At 40.0% G+C, this 24,509-nt stretch overlaps 1 protein-coding gene across 1 annotated transcript in view; it reads right to left on the minus strand.

Annotated features, from left to right (window-relative positions):
• cdh13 (cadherin 13, H-cadherin (heart)) overlaps positions 1-24,509 on the minus strand; it is a 292,077-nt gene that overhangs the window by 70,319 nt on the left and 197,249 nt on the right. Inside the window, exon 8 of the mRNA XM_071458186.1 lies at positions 6,221-6,361. Within this exon, the coding sequence (XP_071314287.1) occupies positions 6,221-6,361 (141 nt within the window). The remainder of the gene's footprint in view (positions 1-6,220; positions 6,362-24,509) is intronic.

Raw genomic sequence — 24,509 nt, forward strand, 5'->3', positions numbered from 1 at the left:
CCAAATCCTTGATAAGAATTACTAAAATAACACAAGGAAAATTAGAAACCAGAATCCAAACTTGATTTTTTGCTGTCTGTTTATGTTAGTCAATTACAACTAATGACAGCATATCCACTATAAATTATATTCAGGAGCTGAACATTAATCCTTGTCAAAGTATGGAAATGATTTTCACTGTAATTCTTTAACATTATAACTTCAAAAACCTCAACACAGAAAGATGAAGAGAGAGGAAAAGAACAGAGTCCCTGTTGGCAGATCTGAGGATCTCGGCTGAAGTCGAGTGGTGGTCTGAGGCAAAGGCTTCACAAGTTGTGAATAGCTCTCTCTATGCATAAAGCTGCGGTAGGTAGGTCTGAGGAAAAATAGAGGCTCCCCACATGGACATTATGTTTGCTGAATTCTAACAAAATGTCAACTCATAAAACCCAGCTACAGTGGGTTTAATGAATAATAACAGGATGGAACCCATGTCCTGAACATTAATTTGTTTGCTTTTTTCTTTTCCTCTGTTTGTATCTTCTATGTTGGACTCTTTTCACTCATCTTTTCATCCTTCTCTTTATCTTTCAACTCTGCTTGAGTTCTGCTCCCAAACTGGAAGAAGGGCTTTTAAAGCTTACATCTGTTCTGGAGGAGGTGGAGTCTTCAGAAAAAGACAACTCATGATTCCTCTGAAAAAAGACTATTTTATTTAGTTAAATAATTCATACAGTGAAAGCTTGAGAACTGCCACTGACACAGACTAAGCACCAATACACACTCCCAAACACACTCACAATGTGATGGCAGTCATTTTAGAGGTCATAGATGATTCATCGGCAGGTTGGAATCGGTCAGGGCGAGTGGAGGGTGGGGGATTTATACATGGAGCTTAGCACCTTCAAACACTTGTTTTTTAAAGGCTCCATTTCTCCACGCCGTTAAACGGATCTCTTCCTGCTGAGAAATGAGAACATTAACTGGGACACGGACATGGTGCACTCTGCATGGCCCTGCCGAGCCCTCTGAGCTGTAACATTTCACATCTGAGCTGCGCTCCTTACAAGCTCCCCTGACACCCCAATGCATCATGGGAGGGCTGTAGGGGAGGTTTGGTCGGGGCAAAGCATGATGTGTCTCAAAATCTGACAACAGCTGTGGGCATTTCCATTAAAAACCACACAGCTCAATGTTACAACTGCACCTTAAGGTGCAAGGAGAGTGTTTTTTTATTTTTATTTTATTTATTTATTTATTAATTTTACAGCACCTCATTCTTCTCTCCTGTTTTCATACCTCCAGAAGGGAGAGGGAGGGATGAAGTAGCGGCTTTTGACAAATTCATCACGAGTTGACACAAACAGGCAAAAGGTGCAGTGTGTATGCTATTTTCAGTTGTTTTGTACATGTACATTTTATTTTATAGCATAACTCACAGGCATCGGTTTAGTCTATTAGCTTTTCACTAATGCACCAAGGCACCGCTGACTAAACAAACACATCACTGAACCACAACACATCTACTCCCACTCCTGCTCACAGATTCCCTTATCTTTCCTCTGCACCCACAACACCCAGCTACAGTGATGTGTTCTTACATGTCACATATGTTCTCTGTGCATATATGCACACCCTGTGATTGGGGATGGGACGTTTGAAGCCAAGGCTCTGAGGCGTGTACCCAGTATGAAGGGGTGTGCCAGATGCAGCACCACCATGAGGCTCTGCAATGCAGGAAACACGTCCTCGGTTTGTTTTCAGCCCTTGACACCTGGCGTTCTGTGGGTTGTTGTAGGTGGTTTGCACTTTGCTAATGTAACATTGTTTGTACTGAGTTTAGCTGAGTATTTGTTATTATTTTTATTATTATTATTATTAGTAACATGAGTAGTTGTAGTTCTGAAATGTGAGGATTCACTCCATATACAAAATCAGAATCAGAATCAGAATCAGAATCAGGTTTATTGCCAAGTATGTTTTCACGTACAAGGAATTTGTTCTAGTGAATGGTGCAGAGCGCACCAAAACACCGAGGCAGCCATCTGCGGCGCCATTTAAAAAGGAGGAGGAATGTAAGAAAAACAAGTGGAAAGGAGAGGAGAAAAAATAACAGAACCCAAACTATACTCCTGGGGGGGGGGGGGGGGTACAGTGTGGGATTCGGGAAAAAAACCTCAGCAACATAGGCATATATAAACAAACACATCTTACAACACAGTGACTCAAGACAATTTGCTCCAGGGGAGGGGGGAAAGGGGGGAGGAGGTGATTCCAGTGCAGACAGGCAGCCAGCCACAGCCGCTGCCATTTAAGGCGCAGCTATCGGACCCCGCCCGCCGCGCTGGATGGGAGGAAGCGGCGAAGGCGTGGGATGGGGTTGGGTTGTGAGTTGCATATGTACATGTAAGAGGTGTCCGTGAATGTGTGTGTGTGCATAGGCCTGGGGAGTCGCTTCGTCTAGTTCACAATCAGTGCCTCAGTTCGCAGGGTGTCATCGCGATAACACAGCAAGTTGCCATGGAGACATCCTTGATCGGTTCCTGGACGGAGTCAACAATCCACAGGTGTCCGTGGAGGAGGGGGGGGGGTAGGAGTAGAAGCGTCTCACTGCAGCGATCTCGTGGGGGAGTTGTTCCAGCACCGGCCTTGGCCAAGGCTGGTGCTGCGGGGGCCGGAACGCAGATTAGATTATGATTGTTTGGGTTAGGGCGAGCAGTCGTATTTCAATAGACACGGCTTACTCTGTTAGTCCATTCTGGTCATCTCCATCCATTCTCCTTTGCAAAGCTGCAAGCTTCTCCAAGATGTGACCCATGTTGCGATTTATGACCACAGTCTGAGCATTAACAGCTCCTTCCAAGGTGGTTCCCAAGTTGCGGTTCACAATCACAGTCTGAGTGCTTACAGCTTTACTCACTCCATCAATTATGTCGGGCAGCGTGGGGATTTGGACTGCTGTCACCGTCTTCCGAATTTTCTGATACACCAGGGCAATGCCTAATCCAATCAGCAGAAAGCCTGATATCACAGTTCCGAATATATAGAGATCTTCAATGTCCTCAACGGAAAGACTCGCCAGGCACACGACCCTCCACTGCTCCCAGGAGTCCCTCATGTAACCAGCGGCGTACGTTCCGCCAGGGCAGACAGGTTCCCCCGAACCCGGGCTTCTCGTCGAGAAGATCCTGTCAATTGCGTTGAGAGACCAGTTGACCAATTCCATGATTTTAGATTTAGAGAGCAGTGCGGAGAGAGGCTTCCAAGGTTTAGACAAGACAGGACGAGACGTGAGATGCAAAGCAGGGAAAAAAAGGGAGAGGAGAGAGGGGGAAGATGCGTCCGCCTTCGTTGGGAGCCGGAAGAGCACCTGTGGTACAGGTGTATCCTCACCTGTACCACATTGCACTGAAGTTCTTATGTTCATCTTGCCCCACCTGACTTATCTGAGATTTTAACTCCCTGTAACCACAGTCGGGCATTGCGGTCATCTGGTCAACATCATCTTGAGGTCCCAAGGTCAAGATATAAGCTGTGGGGTGACCGCACTTTTGCTGTCGCTGCACGTTGGAATAAGTTACCCCCTGACATACGCACTATTACTGACCCAGCACTTTTTAAATCTAAGCTCAAAACATATTTATTTAGAATGGCTTTAATACCTAGTAGTGCTGTGACATTTTTCTTTTGTCTTTTTATGCACTTTTTATGCTTTTCATGATTTTATTATATATTCTGTTCTCTCAGTTTTTACTGTAAAGCACTTTGGTCACCTTTTGGTTGTTGTAAAGGACTATATCAATAAATGTTGATTGATTGATTGATTGATTGATTGATTGATCAGCATCCTTGGTGCCATGTGAAAGTGCTGGTGATCATTTGTAAGAAGAACATCTACCCAAAGCCGGGCACAGTGAAGAAAGTTCTGTTTTGAAATAATAATCAATAAAAATGTCCCCTCCTTTCTCTTCCCCACTTCCACTGCACTGCTCAGTGTAATCCCTACACAAGTGTCAGTCTGTCATTCATATTTATTAACAACCCTTTATAAATACATTTAATAAGTAATGAGTCAATGGCAGTGAAAAGCACAGTGGTAATAGTATTGGTGTAGCAGGGCCATATTGTTCTCGTCCTCACTGCTTCAGGAAGCTTCCCTTGGCATCAGTGCCTGTGATGTGTGCTGGACCTCTCCTGAGCTTTACCTTTAGCAGACGAGGACAGAAATATTTTTATATGCGAAAGCTAAAGGCCACCACTGACATATGTCTTTGAGCTGGTGAAAGCATGTGTGCATGAAATGGGGGGGGGGGGGGGGGGGGGGGGGGGGGGGGGATTGAGCATAGTGCAGAAGACTTGTCTCTAGAAAAGGTACGTGGTGTGACTGTGCAGTGATGTTTGCTGAGGATTTGAATAGTGAGTGCATTTGTCAAGTGGTTCCAAGAGGTAAAAAATTACTCGGCATAATAATGTGCAGGTTGACCCATAACCCGTGGGTCGGTTGGGTGGACCAAGCAGTGTTTTGTTATAAATAACTCCAGAAATACTGCATGCAAAAGACTTATATGCTCCATCTTCAACCTTCTCTCTCTCTCTCTCTGTCTCTCACAAACAGCAGAGGGAGCAGGTCCTCTTGTGCCCTAGCTGTCAATAATCATTACCGGACTATAAATTAACTTACATGTATCACACATCTCTCTGCACCAAGGCTATCATTTATAATACATTAGGGCAGGCGAAAAAAAAGGCAAGGCAGTATTGACCTCTACCTGGAAGCTACTATTTCGTTAAAGTTCACTGTCAAGATGTGAAGGATGCATTGTGTGTGTGTGTGAGACAGTGTAAAGTTGTCAGTTTGTGAATCAGGTTGGGGTGGTTGGGTTTCATAATGGGTCAGATGGAGTGTGGGTAAAAACCTGACCTGTGCATCACTGCTGGGTAGATCATGGTCTGTAGAGGTTTAGTTCTTCTCCTGCATAACTGTAAATTCTCAAATACTGTAGCTGCATACACCTTTTTTGAAAATAGGTTCTAAATAGAGACAGGCCTTTATTCCTATTTTTTCTCTCTTTCACTGGCATATTTTACCATATTTTAGAAAGACCTCTGCCAGTTTTGTGATCTGCTCCAGTTTTAATTTGTTATTGGTATTGTTTGGTGGAAATGCGAGTTTAAAAGGTCTTCCATGTTTCCTGTCTTCCTTGTCTTGATAAATTTTTCTAAAGTGTATTTCCAAATCACTAAAACAACAGTCATGTGAGACTCACGAGTCACTTAATTTGAGTTTCTCTATTTAACAATAATACTGTCTTCACTCACTAATTCATACTCACTAGGTCTTCTATACTTTAGATTTAAGCAACAAATCTTAACACTTCCTGGACAGGTGTTTCATATTAAAAGCATTGTGGAGGCTCTTCTTTGGTGGGCTTTGAATGTGAACCATCTGCAGAAGTGTTGAGGTCACTGGCTGCAGCTTAATACTGAACAAAAGAATGACAAAGTAAAAGCAATTCAAATGATTGAGTAAAAACTGTTTTTCTTTTGAAAAGAAAAACCCGGAGCAGCAGATTGGTGAGAATGACATAACTGTGTTGTTGCACCGGTGAAATTAGGGCAGGGAAAATGAACTTTATTCTGAATTTAGTATGTGAGCTATGATTGCACAGGTAATTCCAACAATTCCAAATCACAATGTATTTTTTGTTATCTGGTCTTCATTACTCCTGGATATTATTCAAATAGTGGCTGTTATTTGAGAGTTTATGGTAATTATTGACCTCTTGTTTGTTGCTTGTAATTTTACTTTTAACTGTGCTGCCAGGGACCAGAAACTATCCCCAGTCAGAACAGACTCAAACAAAATTGTTAGACATAATGTCACATCCTCTACCATGTCGCAAATGAAAGTACAGCTGACATTTTAGACTAAAAAAGCTTCACAGGGCTCAGCTCATGCCTCAATAATTCTACCAATTAGTGAGAGAACCTGTCCTAACCAGGAGACCTTGGTTTAACTTGCTATTGGGAAATATCTTCTCCGTTGATGTGTTTGAAATCCTTGAAGAAATGCATTATATAACCGCAACTGGCCCTGACTTCTGACTTTCCTGGAGGGGTAAACAAATATAGTTTTCCCACATAATGTCTGTAGAAGCTACATCTGAGCGACAAGGGGATAAAGAAGAAAATACACTGCTCAAAAGAAATAGAGAGGGAAAAAAGGGATGTTTCTTACCAGCGGATGTGTGAACTCAGGGGCATGGTCGTTCTTGTCTGTGATGGTAATGGTAGCCGTGGCCGTTCCTGTTAGGCCCACCTCACTTCCTGCCATGTCCTTAGCCACAATCTCTAACTCATAAGTTGTGGTCGGCAGCGTCTGGAGAGTAAACACACAGTGACACAAAGTTAAAAAAAAGTGAGATGAGGATATGAAAACAGAACAGAAGGCGCATTATAGAAGTAAACAAACACAGCCTAGTGTTGTAATGTCTGTAGAGAAAGAAACAAGAGGAATAATGGAGGAGGAAATACAAGCACTTTCAGACAAAATGAAGATCATAGCAGCCTCTGCATTTGGCAGGAGTCATACACACACAACACACACACACACACACACAACACACACACACACACACACACACACACACACACACACACACACACACACACACACACACACACACACACACACACACAGAGTCACAGAGAGTCTATTTGTGAAGCAAATCATGGGGGAAAAAATCATTATTAGATGAATGATTAGCTGCACGAGTGATTAAATTAATCCACTCAAACCAAAAGCTAACACTTACCATCATGTTCTACATTAATGTAAGACCCTTTAACAAAGCTTGAAAGCTTCAATAATAGTCTGCTACAGGCTCAAACCCACCATCAAACTGGCTACATAAGGTTGAGAGGAAAAATCACCACAGTGTAAATATGCACTCTCAGGCTCACGTACCAGTGTTAAAAGCTCCGGTAAAGACTTCTCATGGGAAAGGCCAGGAATCCACATTTTGAAATTAATAGTGGTAAAAAAAGAAAGAAAAAGTGTCCCTGAAGCTGTGCCTTATTGGATCAAAGTGTAAGCATAAGATGCAAAGTTTATGCTCATCCATTTTATAGATTCCCAAGAGCTCAGAGCTGGATTTTACACACATCATCCACGACGCTTTGGGCATCGAAGATCAAGACAAACTATTTTCCTCAACATAATCTGTAAAATTATTGTGATCATTCAGGGGCTTTGAGATCAAACTGTGGCCTTTGCTGTGCTTTCAGAATATTCACACTTCACAGTTTTATTTGCAGGTTTAATATTGGAGCTAAAAGAATGACTTGAGAAATAATAAAACCTAAACATAAGCGTTGTTACTTCATGCATACAGCACAAATTAAATCTAAATATTCAACATTTCTATGCACAGCAGGCAGAATGGTCTGCGCTTGATTACAAAGGAGCTTTCTCAAAGCTCCAAATTGGAGATGTAAACCGACCTTCCAGCATCTGCAATCTATATAACATTTGGAGAAATATAGCTTATACATACAGTGAGAAGATGGCATTCATAATGATCATAGCAGCAATAATCATTTGTTGCCATAATTCACACCTAATAGTAATGTTGACTTCTGTATATTAATAACAGGAGGCAGGGGCTGGTAAAGCCAACATTTATTTATCCTTTGCAGTGTTTTCTCCCTGCTGGGGGTGTTAACTGTCTCATGCTTAATAAACTTCATCCATCTGTCTCACTGAAAATGCTGCTGGAGCTCTCTCCTCCATTGTAGATTCACCTTTGAGCACATGTTGACTTCTCTCATCGACCCCCGGTACAAAACACAGAGGAGCGTGATGATACATGCACATTAACACAGTGTAACACACACTTACACACACAAAGAAAAAAAAATCTACCTGGTAGTTGGACTTTGTATTCGAAAAAAAATCACCAATCCACTCCGGCTGAGCCAGTTTCATAGTGTAGTTATATTGGACGATTGTTCAAGCTCTAGTTCTAAGTCTTATTTACAGCATAACACAATTCCATTTAAACAGTAAGACCACTAGCAAATTGTTTTTTTGTGGTATTAGTGTAGTAGTTTTTTATTCTTCATTGATGCACCAGCTCCTAGTTCAACAATTTCATCTGAGACAGGCAAAGGGAGATCAGACGATCCATGCTCCGACACCTTGAACTTACATAAAGACAATTCAGTGAAATAACGTATTAAGGTCAGGAGCAACATCATGTGCTAATGGTCTTGTGTGTACTAAGCTAATGTTCAAAATGTACTCTGATCAAGAGAGGAAATTTAAATGTAAAATAGGTGAGTTCCTTAATTTATTTACATAAAATTCAGCATGCTCTATGTATCAAGACATAAAAATCCCATGAAAGTCAAATACACTAAAAACAGGAAACAATTTGAATCTAATGAGTGACAGGAGTGTCCCTCACAACCAGCTCCTGCTCAATCAAACAGTATGCAGGCAGATGGTGCTCCATGGACCTGTGAGTTTATTAAACCCATGCACACAATCACACATGAATGCATGCACATGCGCACTCTGAAACACACACACACACACACACACACACACACACACACACACACACACACACACACACACACACACACACACACACACACACACACACACACACACACACACTTTTGCCCTCCAGCTGGAGAAGAGCAGGGCTCTGGGATACCTGCAGTCTCAGTGGTGTCTAAACACATTGAGTGTGGCCTCCTCTGGTGAGTGACAACGTCTTAATGAGTATTTCCTGAGTCTCAACTCAATTATAAACTCCCTGGCAGTACCTGGCAAAGAAAAGATGTTCACATTCACTGTGGGCTAGAGTTACAGCAACAGATAATATTCCCTCCAGGTGTCGGAAAACTTCTGCTGGTGTTGACTGAGACACTTCTCTCAGTCAGTTTTCATTTTTCAGCTTCTTGTTAGTTTGTCTGGCCACACTTAATTCAACTTTTGTGAACAGTGATGTAGTTACGGTGCAGGGAGAACTGCACTTTTCTCCTGTGGGATTTAGTAAAAAATCTGCATGTTCACACGTTTATAAAAATGACATCATTACATTATTAAAGTAATGTGTCATCCCAATGCAAACATGCTAATGTTTAGCAAGTATATTCACCATCTTCACCATTTGAGTTTAGTGTGTTAGTTTTGCTGCCTGTCAACATTGGTTAATTAACACTATACACAGCTGCAGCTGGTGGGAATATCATTAGTTTTGCAGGTATTTGATCATACAGCAAAGTATTGGACAAATTAAAAATTTGACCTTGACCATGATGGTACCAGATGAAAAGTTAAGGAATCATGAAACTTAAAACAAAACACAGGAAACAATAATTCACAATCCTTCCAGTAGTGTCACTGACATTTCACTAAAAGTCAAAAATGTTAACTTCAAGGTGGTGATACAGAAAAAGTCAGAGGATCACCAAAATCTGTGGGATTCCTCTGAAAGCCATGAATGTCAGTACAAAATTTCATCACAAGTCAATAGCTGCTGAAATATTTCTGTGTGGACCAAATGTGATCTTTGGCCCAAACTCTTGGACCATCAGAGGAACCGATGAATGTCAGAGTGGAAGAAGTCACTGTGTCCACTTGAAGAATAGCACTGCTTTCTTCCTAATGTATGGGATAATTTTCTTTGTAAAACGTAAGTGGGAGAAAAACTAGAAAGCCACAAGTGATTTCCCTGAGCGATTGTGTTTGTGAGAGCTGACACGAAAGTGAACAAAGAGCTAATGAAGTCGAGCATACCAAATGATATGACAGGCCTTGTTTCAGAGACATCTGATCTGAGAATGACATTTCAGACCGTCACATTCTGCCTTGAAAGGATTTCATCAAAGCCCCTCGAGTGAGGGCTGATCCCCGGCACAAAGCAAAGAGAGAGAAGAGGATGAGAGTAAGAGACAGAGGAATGGAGAGGGGAAAGGGGAAAGTGAAACAGAGCAGCCTGACATTTGAGACACCACATTAACTCTCTGAATAGGTGTGATATTATAATCAAATTGCCAGAGGGTTCTTTGTTCTCCTCTGGCCCCCCCTCTAGTACTTGCTCTCAGCACCAAACCACTGGCTATTGTACAGGCCTCTTCGAATGCTTGGAGAAATAATGACAGACATAAAAAGGCTCAGAAAAAAAAAAAATTCCACAGACCAGAGACATATGAAAACCCACCGGTGACAGTATTCCTACGAGCACAACATTGTTCCTTCACCTTTATGCCATCATCTGCTTCATCTTTTTACTTCTCTTTCTTTTTTCCTGGTGGAGAACCAGTTTTTACTAAAATTCAGACATGTTCTTTTTCCTTCATTGAAAAGACAGTCCCATTATGTGACAAATAATATGGCCTCCAAAATGTCTGTGGGCCCACTTTAAAAAATAGGTTCCATTTTCTGCTTCTCACTCTTGGTAGTGTTGTTGTTTGGGGATATACATGTATAAAAATCAAATAAATAAGAAGGATACTCATACCAAAGAACGGGAGTCTGGGATGCAAAGTTCACTTTGCGTTAGTAAAATGCATCACTCGAGATTGATTCTTCTGGTGTTTTCATCCATCATGTCAAAGCCCATTCACATTTGCATCTGCGTCCCTGTGATGTGTGGGAACTGTTCCTCTAATATTTATGAAGCTTTAGGCCTGAAAGCATCGACTGACTGCTCTCTGTCAGCATCACTCAAGCAAGAGCAAGGAAATGTAGATGTTTAGCAGGGATAATGTTTACCATTGTCAAAAACCTAACCGTGTTAACATGCTAACATTTGCTAATTAGCACAGTTTCAATCTGGACCAAAGTGCCATTCCATTAGCTCTTGATTGATATCAAACATGAAACTAATATTGTATCAAACAGCTATACTTTTTTCAATTTTGCATCTTTGACCTCAAATATAACTGTGCATAAGCTCACAGCTTTTAGTTGGGGCAAACTGCTGGACAGTAGAGCGCTCAGCTCATCAGGTAACGGCATGCTGTTGGCAGCTGGCTGTGTTACTCAGACAGAGAAACCCAGACAGATGCAGATCACAGATCAGCGGTACAACCAAATTACAGTTAGGGGAGAATATGGGTTCACTGGTGCATTTTCCTTTCAAGTACTTTACCTTTAGAGGAGCCCAACTCTGTGGTGCACAGCAGGCGTGTCCCAGTGTGTGAATGTGTGTGTAGCCTGACACGAGTTAGGTAATTAAGTAAACAGTGTGTGTGTGTGTTGCTGGGTTGCAGGTGACATTGTCGTATTGGTGTAAAAGACAGACTTTCATGTTTAATTTAGTAATACCTGGGTATTAAAGCAGTGATTTTTACCGATAATTAGATTCCAAATGCTCGCTTAAACATTTTAGTTTCACTTCACCTCATAGGTGGCTGGCAGCCTCCTGCACTCCACCTCTATAGACATATGATTAATCACTCTGACAATAGTTAATTACAGACGGATGGAAGCCACGTGAGGCTCTTATCTGGGCCACTGCAACCTACACAAGTGATCTAGTTCTTTCATCAGCCTCATAAGCATGGTTAGCATTCACCCAGAGGACAGAGCAAGAGAAATATGGGGGTGGCAGTGGGAGGGTGACACACTGATAACAGTGTTTAATATGTTCTTTTTGCCCCTCTTTCCTTCTGTACAATTCGACTCAAAAGATATTGATAGCTTCTACACTGAGCAAAAAAGAGTCACTCCAAGTGACTGCAAGGTTTTCATTTTTCTTGGAACTGAAGTGAAAATAAATATTACACGGAAAATGAATGATAGGACATTAATTATTTTAAGTTTTGCATATGTAGAACAGGAGGAGCATGATGTAAAAGGCTGTCCACTGTGAAATGCCCAGAGGTCCCTGTCCTGGGGACCTCTGGGCATGACATTAAAAAATGATTTTCTCTGTCTGGGGAACTGTTTTATTTACGCACCTGTGTTCTTGGAGGATTCTAATATTTTCATGTGGTTGATACATGATTTCTCACATCTTTTCACTTCTAATCTGTTTTGAGATGGATTTTAAGATTTTATCAGGTTTTTTTTTTTTTATGATTTCCATTTCAGACATCAGACTTGCAAGTAGCCTAAGGCATGTCCTTCCACACTGAACATGTCCCTGCTGACTACGATGCAGCATTTTGCTTTAAAAAGTTCAATATGAAGTGATATTGTCAAAATTATTAAGTTCTGTATTGAGATGTTATTCAATTGTATGTGGGATCAACACATCTGTGTTTAGCATGCAGATGTCATTTACTGCACAAGGATTACTTGACATCTGATTCACATGCTATTATCTTCACTTCAGCTTTCATCACTTATAACTAACGTCTCTTATAACTAACATCGCTGCATACAAATGAGAGGATAGTTAATTGAGCAGAAGAATGAGCCATGCAGTTTATACCTCACACAATGGATGTAGAAGCATTCATCTCAACTGGAAGACATGAAGGGAACTTTCAAACACCAAATTAATGTTTTAATACACAGCTCTGATTTAATCCTTAAAACCTCTGAGGGATACTAATACAGTAACTAACAGGAACAGTCATTTGTCTTTCTTTTTCATAAATACACAATTGCTGTATGTTCAAAATGTACACATTTGTTGGGCATAGGTAGGTTATCAATTGTCAATTGGCCATCAGAAATTAACAACATATTAATATTAAACAATAGCTTCAACTAATATTTTGTTATCCTTGGGGCACCACCCTATTCAGGGAAGTACAGACAATATTGATAAAGTCTCAAAATATACTGTCAACTTGGAACAATGATTAATAATTAACTTAATGACAACCAAAATTACCAGTTAGAGGATTTGGAGTAGAGGTTGGCTGGGTTTTGTTGGCCTGGCGACACCCTGGGTCACATGTCACACAGTGACCAATAATAGCCGGTTGTTAGGTTCCTGGGTAGGTTTCATACCCAGGTGTGAAAAGTGAAGGATTCTGGGGGACTGAGTTGACGTGGCCCCATTTACCTGTAGAACAAAAGAACATGTGGTCTCTACCATTTGAATGGACTGAGGTCAACAAATATAACTTACATAACTATGTCTATACTAACTGTAACCAACTACTGATCACAATCAGTGATGATATATTGGCAACTCATACCAAAACCTTACTGTTTGGGTCCATGCTCACTTAATTTGAATCTTTATGGATTAAAGTTGACTATCAGCTGTAAAATGAAATTTGAAATTTGCATTTCCTTTGGGGGAATGCAACCTGTAACACTACTCTATCTACTAACCCCTTTAATTTGAACTCATATAATTTATATTGTTATGGACCAAGCAACACACCCCCGAGGATTCTGTCTGAATTTTATTATTTATCATCCCATCATTTAATTTTCTTTCAGTTCATTCATTTATTTGTAAAATACATTTCTTCTCCAGAAGATCTGATTCTGTATAAACAAGCATCAACTGGATCTCAGACAGCATGCAGCATCAATTAAATGAGGGAAGGTGATACCTCAGCTACATCTTAACAGCTTGAACTTTCTAACTCATTGACTGTGAAATAGTTTTAGCTGTCAACTAATCTTAGTTTGGATAATTACTTCAAAGTATTCTGAATAGATTGAAGTGAATCAACAATTTTCAACATCTGCTGCTACCAGATTCAGTACAAAGACAACATGCAAGGCTGCTCCCAGTGACCTTTTTAATTGTTGTTCTAATTCTTGAGTTATGACCATAAATGTGTTTTCTTGAGGTCACACTGCCTTGACCTTTGACCACCAAAATCTTATATGTCATCCTTGAGTCCAACTGAGTGTTTGCACCGAAGATATTGCTGAGATATCATGTTCACAAGAATGGGACATATAGATAACCCAAAAATGTAACGTCTCCAGCCACAGTTGTTGCCTGCGCAGAGACATAACAACCAGGACTTGTATGTATTAAAGACAATTCCATCATTACGTCAAAGAATGCAGGCTGGCACGTCTGGGAACAGAGTTGAAAAAACTCCCAATTCCTGATTCCTTCAACTCACCATTTCAAGTTAAATACTCTGCAGCGACAGCGATGAACACAGAGAGAAAGTTTTCCTTTTAAATACTTGCCAATTGATACAACTTTCAAATTATGCTCTTTCATTTGCCTCAACATCAAATCATCAGTCCTGTCTTTTCCAGCGGGAAAAGTGTGTAGGTTCAGCACGACCTAAAAGCAGCTTACCAGGAAAAAAATAAAGACATGATTACATTGGAGTCTCAGTATCATCTCATTCCACAATAGTGACTGAAAAGTACTAAAATATTACTGTAGTATGGTAGTTTTATTGTAGTAGTTTCCATAAAATGTTACTGCCTAAAAGTTAAAATATGTAAACAGGCCAAGATCCAAAATGACTAAAACATAATTTCATGGATATGACAGAAGTGATATTTCTAATATTCTTTCAGGAAGCCAGCCCAAAGCTGACAGACACAAGTTAATCATCTTAAATGCCTTCAAATTTGGTTGAGTCGTGTTGTAAAACCAGCAGTGACAAATCCTCCTGCACCTTATCTCTTGTAGCTCCTGATCTTCAGTTAAGATTTATTTGACTGAGGCTTTGTCCACTAATCAGTGATCTAACACACACTCAAGCAGGTTTGGAGTCTGTTGTTAATTTTCACATTTTAATTACAAAATGAAAGTTTGTTATGTTGGCATTTAAAGAAAGAGTATGGCTTGTTCTCACTGACAAAGTCAGGTTAATGTGTAAGATTAAATAGCACTGCTTGGCACAGACAGAAAAAGAATTGATTTAGCAGCATGCACTTGGCTGATGTTCCTCCTCTCGCTCTAATGGAAACACACTGTCCTGTCCAGTTGACTTTAGTTGTCCTGCAGCTTGTTTCCTGCACGCCTGGGTCTGTGTGGTTCAAAGTCTTACTCATTTGCTCCCTTGACCATCACTTCAGAAAAAAAATCATTGTGGCCAGGGAACTATTTGACTAGATGTACCAGACCTCTGCAGCAGACACTGACACTCATACATAGCCTCCTCCACAGAAAATGGAGGTGCCAGTCTTGCTGCCCACTTCCCTGTTTTTGGTACCACTCTTTGGCATGGCTCTTCAGATGCAGCTTGACATATAATTCAGTTGTACTTAGAGTGTCTGCCACATAATCCAAACAAGTACTTCTTCTATGTAGAAATAAGAGGGTACGGTCACTGTGTGTGCACAAAATGAGTCTTACTCCAGCTTAATGCACTTTCTCCTCCGTCAGTAAAGCCCACTTTTCAAAATGGCCTCGATGAGCACATTAGGGTGGGAAACTTGAAAACACAAAAAACAATTCACTTTCTGATACCAGTTTCAAAATACGACCCTAGGTAACTTTGCTTGTTTGTGGTAGAGATATAAAAATACAATTCTTATTGCAAATGCTGATGTCAATCAAAATAGATTTAAAAACGGTCTAACTTTCAATCTAATTTATTTGAATCTTCTGAAACATTTTACTTACACAGATTTGAGGAACTAGTGGTTGGAACAATCATTTTTAATTATGAGCAAAGAATTGAAATTTCATTGTATCACTATTGGATTAAATGAGAGCCAGGTTTGCAGTGCTTTCCTCTGACAGGTTTGCTAATGAGTCCAGATTGCATATGGCCACAACACACAGCATCACGCACAAAATAAAAAAGAAATTTAATGAGCCATTGTGGCAGGATTATAGTCTGTATGCTTTACTACAACAAGAGATCTATGCACGCAGTAAATACTAGTATAAGTGTCAGGCTACCATGATTCTGACTCTTCTCTACAGAGAACAAAATGAATAGTTCAAATGATTCAGCTGGAGAGAAACTCTACAAAACAGAGAGCAATTCAACATGCATTCAAGTGAAACAAGTCCCAATTTTCTCCCACAGCTGATGCTCAAAGGACTGTCAAGTAGGCTCTGTGGTTCTATTTTTCTTTCTTTTCCTTCCTGCTATCCTCTGAATTCATCTCTCCTCCTCCTTTGTGCACACTTTACTAACCTAAGATTTTGTGACTACAGTTGTAAGGATTTGTTTTTGTCATATTACATATCTTCTGTCTTTATTGTCTTTCTGTCTATTTCTATCCTGTAAACATGTGTTGCTGGATTCCCCTTTGCCAAGAGAACAGCAGGGATCCCTCAAGGCATGTAATGAACAGGGTCCTGAAAAATGATCCACAATATCTATGATCCAAGCTGATTCAGTCACACCAATAACACACCGTTAATTCCTCTAGATTATGTAAGTACGCATGCATTCTGCCAACACTGAGAACAAGGTGCTGTGCTTTGCTGGGATATGACAGATATTCACTGAGATGCTACATTTTTCTGCTTAAATCATCCATCTCCCAACTCTGGCAACACGGGCACATCAATCCCAAATACAGGACACATCTGTGGGCAGGGTTAAGTTTGATCTCATTAGTACCCTGCAAAATACACACAATAAATGCCTTGGGATAGATGGCTGTAGTGTATTTTCTTGGCTTAAATCAAATGTATACTGGGATGATTTCCAGTCCCTTGAGACCCTGACAAATACAAAACAGGTAGAATGGATGGACGGATGGATGGATGGATGGATGGATGGATGGATGGATGGATGGATGGATGGATGGATGAATATTTAAACCCCACAGGAGGAATCATTCAGAACCACGCGGCCAGAAACACATGGTGTGTTTTTTCTTACAACAAGAACTAAAGTATGAAGAGTGTCCAAGACCAAGATGGGACCAGAATCAAGAGAAATTTCCCCAAAACAAAAGTATCTCAACTGTTACACTTGAGTCAGCAGCAGCTCAATCAACAACATAACTCAACTCAACATAAAAACTCTATTTTAAGTCTATGTTGGATAGTTTTAGTTGTTTCACATGACTTTAACTATAAATGTTGCAAATTTAGTGATGAATCTTTCCTGTTACGGAGAAACACTTTTCACAATTTCTCTTGTCAGTGAGTCAAAAAAGAAACAAAGCTTTAGTGTTAATGTGCTCCACCTTTCTCATCCTGCTCTTCTTTGACAGGAGTCTAAATTTCATGTGCTGCAGCCCATCTGCTTCAGCATTTGATAACACACTGTGGAGAATTACCTCTGAGCTGTTGTTTGTCGTCCAACTGTTTTGAATGAGTCGGGCCTTTTTTTACTCTCTGCAGCACTTCATAGATGTGCTTTGTTCATTTCATAAATCTGTGTAAACAACAGCTGTAACTCAGCTGCTTGTGAGATTTAGTAACTGAAACATCTCACAGTAAAAATCAAGTTACTTAATTGACACCACACAATTTATATTTAGTCAAACACCTGAACCTGAACTAATAAAGCCGAATGCTCCATATAAATACTTTATTTAGAGTGCACTCACTGTTTGTTGCAGCCAGCTGCTTGTACAGAAGGAGATGTGCCCCACCAGAATAACTACTGTGTATTTGCTTATTCTGTATCCTTACATACAGGAAATGATTTGGGTCTACTACAGGTGTATTCAACCTGCACTGAATCTGTATGAAGCAGCCACAGGTTTCTGGTTGTCTCCTTTCAGAGAGACACAAGTCTACAACTGTGGTTCCATATACATCACAGATTAGCCACAGTATTACACAGAATTGCATCAAAATTATTCATGGTCATTCTTTCTGCAGTTCTTTCTGCAGGCTCTCTCGCTCTTTTTTAGATGTGCTGGGGAGTTGGTTAAAAGTAATTCAAACAACATACAATTAACAAACATACAATTTCAACCCTGTTTCCCAAAAAGTTGGGACACTGTGTCAAATGTAAATAAAAACAGAATACAATGATTTGCAAATCATGTAAACCCATATCTAATTGAAAATAGAACAAAGACAACACATCAAATGTTGAATTGCTGGAATTTTGTTGTTTTTATGAAAAATACTTGCTCAATTTGAATTTGATGCCAGCAACATGTTTCAAAAAAGTTGGGACAACAAAAGACTGGAAAGACAACAAAAAAAAACCCGGTTGAATATCTCATAACTAATTACGTTAATTAACAACAGGCCAGTAGATGAGAGGCTATAAAAAGAGGCTCCCAGAGAGACAGGCTCACCACTCTGTGAAAGACTGCATGGGCAAATAGTGCAACAGGTTAAGAATAGTGTTCCTCAAAATAAAATTGCAAAGAATCATTATCATTATAATTAAAAAATTCAGAGAATCCACAGAAATCTTTGTGTGCAAGGGACTAGCCGACATCCAATATTGGATGGCTGGGATCTTTGGGTCCTCAGGCGGCACTGCATTAAAAACAGACATGATTCATAGTGAAAAATACTGCATGGGCTCGGGAACATTTCTGAAAACCACTGTCTGTGAACACAAAATCAGTTTTTGTGGCACAACTTCACCGACTTCCAAGATGCGTGGAGAGAGGAAAAAGTCCAAAGAGGTCAGAACTCCAGCAAAACACCCTGATGAGGGGCACAAGATGAAATGCCTCTTCTGTTTACTGTTGTCTGATACGACAGGGGGTAAGATTTAATATGATTCTATTGACTATAATAAAACATATACTACATTTACTGACTAAAGTGGGCTGATTATTGTATGGTGTGACTGTGATACATAAAACAAAAAAGCACATCTGTCATCTGTCCTCTGTCTCTCTCTCTCTCTCTCTCTCTCTCCCTCTCCCTCTCTCTCACTACCTCTGTGCTCTTTTCTCTCCTTTACCTTTTTTTACAGTGTACATATTGATTGGGGGGCATGCATTGCAGCATTGACCATATTTATAAAGCCTCATCAGGCCAATTAGTAGCAGGATGATAAGCTGCTGCAGCACCGGTGTCCCTCAGCTCTCTCTCTGATGAGTGTGGGTCTAATTGGGGTCAAGGTTGGGTTCAAGGCTGCAGTGAGTTGGAGCAGAAAGCGCAAACTGGGGCTAATCTAATCAGGTGCACCATCAGACCACAGTCTAATCGCATCATTTAGCGAGCAGTTAGATGTATATTGGGGACTGCCTAATACCACACACCCCCACACTAAAAGCACATATATTTTGTGCATGTGTGTGTGCAGAAGTGCATGAGTGTCATGTTGTGTGTGTCTGTGAGAGTGTTTGAGTTAAGTGCAATCACCATCCTGCGCCTGCCACCATCAGACCTATCAAAGGCCCATCTGGGAACTGTGTGCGTGTGTGTGTGTGCGTGCGTGCGTGCGTGCACGACAGCAGCCAGAGATCCGTCAGCGAAGAGCCCAGGTGTTGCTGTTAAAGTGTTAATTAGATTAGTGCAGATCAAACGGGGGTGGCGTTCGCTGGGGAGTAGAGGTGGTGGGGCCATCCCACTGGGGCGGCAGTTCCAAATACTCCTCGTCATCCACCAATTAGGATGAATTAATCATTCACTGGACTCATTTGATTGGTTCCACTGAAATGAGTGGCGACCCGATAAGGGCAGTATGCAGATTTCAGTGGAGGAGCAGAGCTGATGTGATGCAGTAGGAGGCCAACAGACTTTAGACTTGTTAGAGATTTGAACTAACATTTAATGGAGATGTTATTTGTAGTCAGAATAATACACATCTGTCCAGTGTTGTGTGTTTCCCTTTATATTACAGAGTTACAGTATGCGAGTAATCATTTTTCACATCATTTATTCTTTTTAATGTGTAAAGAGGCCTCTTAGCATTTTTCACATAGCACTCTAATATCTAAAAAGCTGTGTCTCTAAGCAATCTACCGTCTGTGGTAACAGTTGAGTTCTGAATGTTGACACATTATATGTTTTATACCCTGACTGTCAATTCTTGTCATTTTGACCATGATACTTATTGATTGGGATAACACTTCCACCACCATATCCACCACATGTGGCTGATCTGGAGAAATAGTGACGCTACAAAACAAAGCTCTGACTGTGGCATTAAAATGCTGCAAGTGTGCGCAATTCCATTAAGATAGACCCAGACTGAAACCAGTTTCCGCTCTGCAAACTTAAATGGCTGTTGGAGGTGGAGAATTTTGCAATTTATTTTTTATTGCCAAATGTGATTAAAGTAGATTCTAGTTTGAAACATGTGTACCCACCTATGGGTTTGTTCCATGCACTCTTTTTGACAAACTGTGTTTGGTGGAGAGCCTGCAGCCTTATCTCAGCAATGATGCTGGTGAATAAGAGTTTATTCCAAATGATAGCGAAACTACAAAAATAGGGCCGGTTTAAAAAATAAAAAAAATAATATAGCAATCTTAAAAGATACACAACCTCAGCTCACACAACAACCAACACAAATCAATTTATATTGATTAATGAGCCTACACAACTAAAAGTTCAGAGGAAAACTGAGTTGGCCGGCAATGTCATTAATCTCCATAACCTCACTGTTGTAACTACATCATAAAACAAAACATCATAGCTTATTGCCCTCCCTGTCCACGTCCACATGCTTTTGTTTCAAACCATTACATTCTCATTGGTCTAATATTGTAACAAATACAGCTGAGTTCTGAATAACCTGGTACCCAAAGAACTGCATACAGAGCCTAATGTACAGACATACATTCAGTAAGCCCATTAAAAGTCCTTCAGGTAAAGTCTGTGTCTCAGATCTAGAAAAAGAAACAAACAGACACACACCTGCACACACACCCTTATTTAATCTCAGCAGGCTGCCTTTTCCTTTATCCAGGTCCAGGAACATTTTCTAAACAAGCCAAGCCAAGTGTGGCTGCGTTCCCACAGAGTCCTAAGCACAGAGTACAAGGAGCAGGAAGACACATCAGTGGTAGCACACATCAATTCCACATCAAGTAGCACCTACTGATGTGGAATTGTCTGTAGCGCACAACAGGGAATGACATCAGATGTTTGCGCAAAGTCTTGAAATGTTTGTTATGTTCTTTCCTCTTCGCTATACGATTAGTAACATGGTTACATTGCACAGTGGAGGGAAACTCACTGGCAGTCATGTGAAGATGCTGTTGTTGGTTCCCTGTGGTTACGTAATGATCGGTGGGAAAGTTTAGCCTCAGCCTGGCAATGAACACAGTCCTGACAAACACAAAGACAGAACCTCCAGCTAGCAAGATGGTAACTTTGGAAAGCATTGACTTGAAGGGGCCAAGGGGCAAACCGAGCTGCCAGTAATTATAAAAGCTTTTTTTTATAAATGCTAGATATCTGTCACTCATCTGTCAGACAGAGCAGTTACACATCGATGTTTACAAATGTACTCACATCAATTCCAAGTGATGACTAAGTATATTTTTGCAGTTTCACTATGATCCCATAATGCTACATTGGAGTGGGGAAATACAATAAAGAAATCAACAAGTATAAGGCATAGCCTACTTGAGTTCAAGCCATTTATCCCAATATAAGAGTGATTTTCAAAATTACCACTTACCAGACACATTACAGACCCTAACTAATACATCTCAGGTTGATGAAAGGATTTCGGTGTGATTTGAGTGATGGGACTGATGACAAACTGATGCTATAATCCTTTTCACAATAGTCAGAACCCCAAATTTGATTTACTGTCTGAGCTATTCAGTTAACTTACACTCTGTCTGCTAGGTTCAGACTGACACCCAGTCCCAACCCAAGAGACTGTTATGACTCTTATGTAATGGCACTTGAATCAAGCACACCAGGAAATGTCTGCACATCTTTACTATCCTACAACTGTGACCATTGTGGAGTACTTACTGCATGCTATCTATGCTTCCGAAGGATTTAAAAGGCTTATACAAACAAAACAGTGACGTTTTCCTTGATGCCTGGGACAGGAAACTACTAGAAATCTTGCCTGAAATTGAAATTGAGTTTCTATGAAACAATCATCCAATGGAAATTAGAGAAACACTTTTGCCTACTTGTACCAAATGGCAATGTAGGTTGCCATTTGGTACACAAACATGCAAACACCTGCCTCTGCATAAAAAATGTGCAGGTGATAATAACTTTTACAGTATACTGCTGGTTACCATTCTGCAAATGCAGTAACTCTATGCAATTATCAGTGCAATTACTCTGTCAATAAACATCTGAAATAGCCCATAAATTCAGGGTTTGTGAGCATATAGCAGAGGATGCTGGAGTAATCTTTGTTATGACCTCACAAAGTACATGATAAATGTAATGACAGTCAAAGCCAGCAGTCATCTACAGTCACAACAGTTCAGTATGTATGTATGTAAGTAACTGCAACACAATAAATTTGTTATGTAGTTAACTATGACACAATACTTGTCTTAAAATACAGTCATATAAATGCTGCTGAAATATCCAGTAATATGGACAACCCTAGATTTCCATACTGCCTAATACTTTAACAATATTTCCATCAACCTGTCCCATAACTCCAGTGGTGGAAATGATTTGTGTCAAGTATGAAGTCAAATTTATCTGTACAGCCCAATATCACTTTCAATATCCTGTGGGCCAGAATGATATTGTATCTAATATATTTGTGTTTATCGGCCCACATCAACTACACCTCTCGGCCCGATGAAATCTCTGTAGAAAATATAGATAAAGAATATTTTCAAATTACATTTACCTGAGCTTCCACTAAATGCAGTTGAATTCTTGTCTTAAAACTGACAAAAAAGAAAATTGATTCTTTGGAGCATTTTTTTTCTTTAAATTCAAGGTTATAACAGCTTAAGTTGAAGCACTAAAAAGATGTTGTAGCTGAATTTGACACAGTGAAAAGAGAGTGGAGTGACAGTGGAGACAAAAGCACTGAGAGAAATCTATGTGGACGATGAAATTTAAGCAATTCAAGCTGAAGGTTCCAATACAAAATACGGAATGTTTGTGGAGACTGAAAATTGGACGATTGGTCAAATCACTGTAATGTGATCAGTGGAATTTCCCATTGCACTTCAATTGTTTAAAAGTGTAAAGATGTGTTCAGAAAGAAAGCAAAATGTTTCCTGCTAAACTTGCACAGCCCCAGATGAATTTGATCACTGATCAGTAAGTATCTTACTACTCAAGTTGTCAATGCAGACTTTGTGAACATTTCTCTGCGGTGTTCTTCAGTTTCACTGTCTCAGCTGTAATGCAGAGATTTTGTCCTAAACCAGAGTGCTGGCATGGAAGAGTGTTCAAACTGCCAGAAGGTAGTACGAGCAAGCTGTAGCTGTCAACAACACTAACAATGTATGTATGTAACATCATTCTGTGCTATGAGACAGTATTATCCATGTAGAAAAGAAATACTGGTGGTACGCTTCCCTCTAAATTCCTCCCAAACCACCACGGAAATAATGTACGTAACATTGGAGCCAATTATATTGTACTCACGTCAGAAAAGAGAGAAGCTTTTAATGTGCAGCTCAGCATCTAGGGAGTCTGTTATTTGTTTTTTTGTCTTCTCCTCACCACTGAGGCGCTCTTTCATTAGAGAAGAAGAAATACAGTGGCAGGACCACATACTGAGAGCTTAAGTCTGTCTTTCGACTGAAGTCTGTTTCACCATATCTCTCCAAGGAGGTTGTTTTCAATGGGGAAAAAAGAAAAAAATGCTGGTGCAGTAAAAGTGTATAAATACGCACCATCAAACACAACATCCATGGATATACAGTGCCATACTGAGCATAAGGCGTTTTGTTTTTTTTTTTTTATCGTGTGCCACCAAAGATTCTTTATTTTACACCGTCACTGGTGCTGTAACCAAAGATCGCCACATAAATAAATTATCAGACATCTTCAAAATTACAAGTCAGACATGCTAATCTTAGCTTCTAGTTCAGACTGACTGACGGTTATGTGTTGTTAAGCAAGAAAAAAACAGTACAGTAAAACAACTTTAATTTCTTTACAAGGGAGTAATTTTCTACTTAACCTCGTGAAATTAGCTGTTTTTTTTTGTTTGTTTGTTCTTATTTTACAATCACACCTGATAAACTCTTCATCTGTTTTAGTAACAATTAGGTATATATTATATAGTTTTTTATAGTATTTCAGGTAAATGTAATTTGAAATTAGCTGTGACAAACTAACTCTTTTCTACAATTTCTTTTTTTTTTTTTCTGGAAATAGTAAACCATTACACACTGTTAACACTATTAGTCCCTTCTTTCTCCTATGAAATATCTTTCTCTCTCAAGGGAGTTCTGTGTTCTCACAGTAGCACTTGGGGGGAAATGGAGTGATACGTCTCCAGCTCCAGCTGAAATGGGGACAGCTTGTTTATAATTGCTGGAAAATGTCACCACAGTTGATTACCAGTGATTTGTACTACTGCAAAGGGAATCCAAATAAAAGTAGAGTTGATGAGTGCATATTTAATGAGGCTCATGCATACTGATGCAGGCATCTCATTCCGCTCTATTTCCTCACATAAACACATGCAAATTCATTGTACAAGTCAGTGAAAACATATGAAGTCATCCTAATGAATGAAACACACAGATATGAGCTGCCATTATCTCAGTTAAGTGGTCAGTGTGGAGTTATTTTGGTTTAGTATTTCCAGCTGTCAAAAATGTC

The sequence above is a fragment of the Trachinotus anak genome, unplaced genomic scaffold (genome assembly GCF_046630095.1).
Source record: "Trachinotus anak isolate AG129_WGS33_773 ecotype Australia unplaced genomic scaffold, CSIRO_AGI_Tana_v1 ptg000002l, whole genome shotgun sequence".
NCBI classification, from domain to species: Eukaryota; Metazoa; Chordata; class Actinopteri; order Carangiformes; family Carangidae; genus Trachinotus; species Trachinotus anak.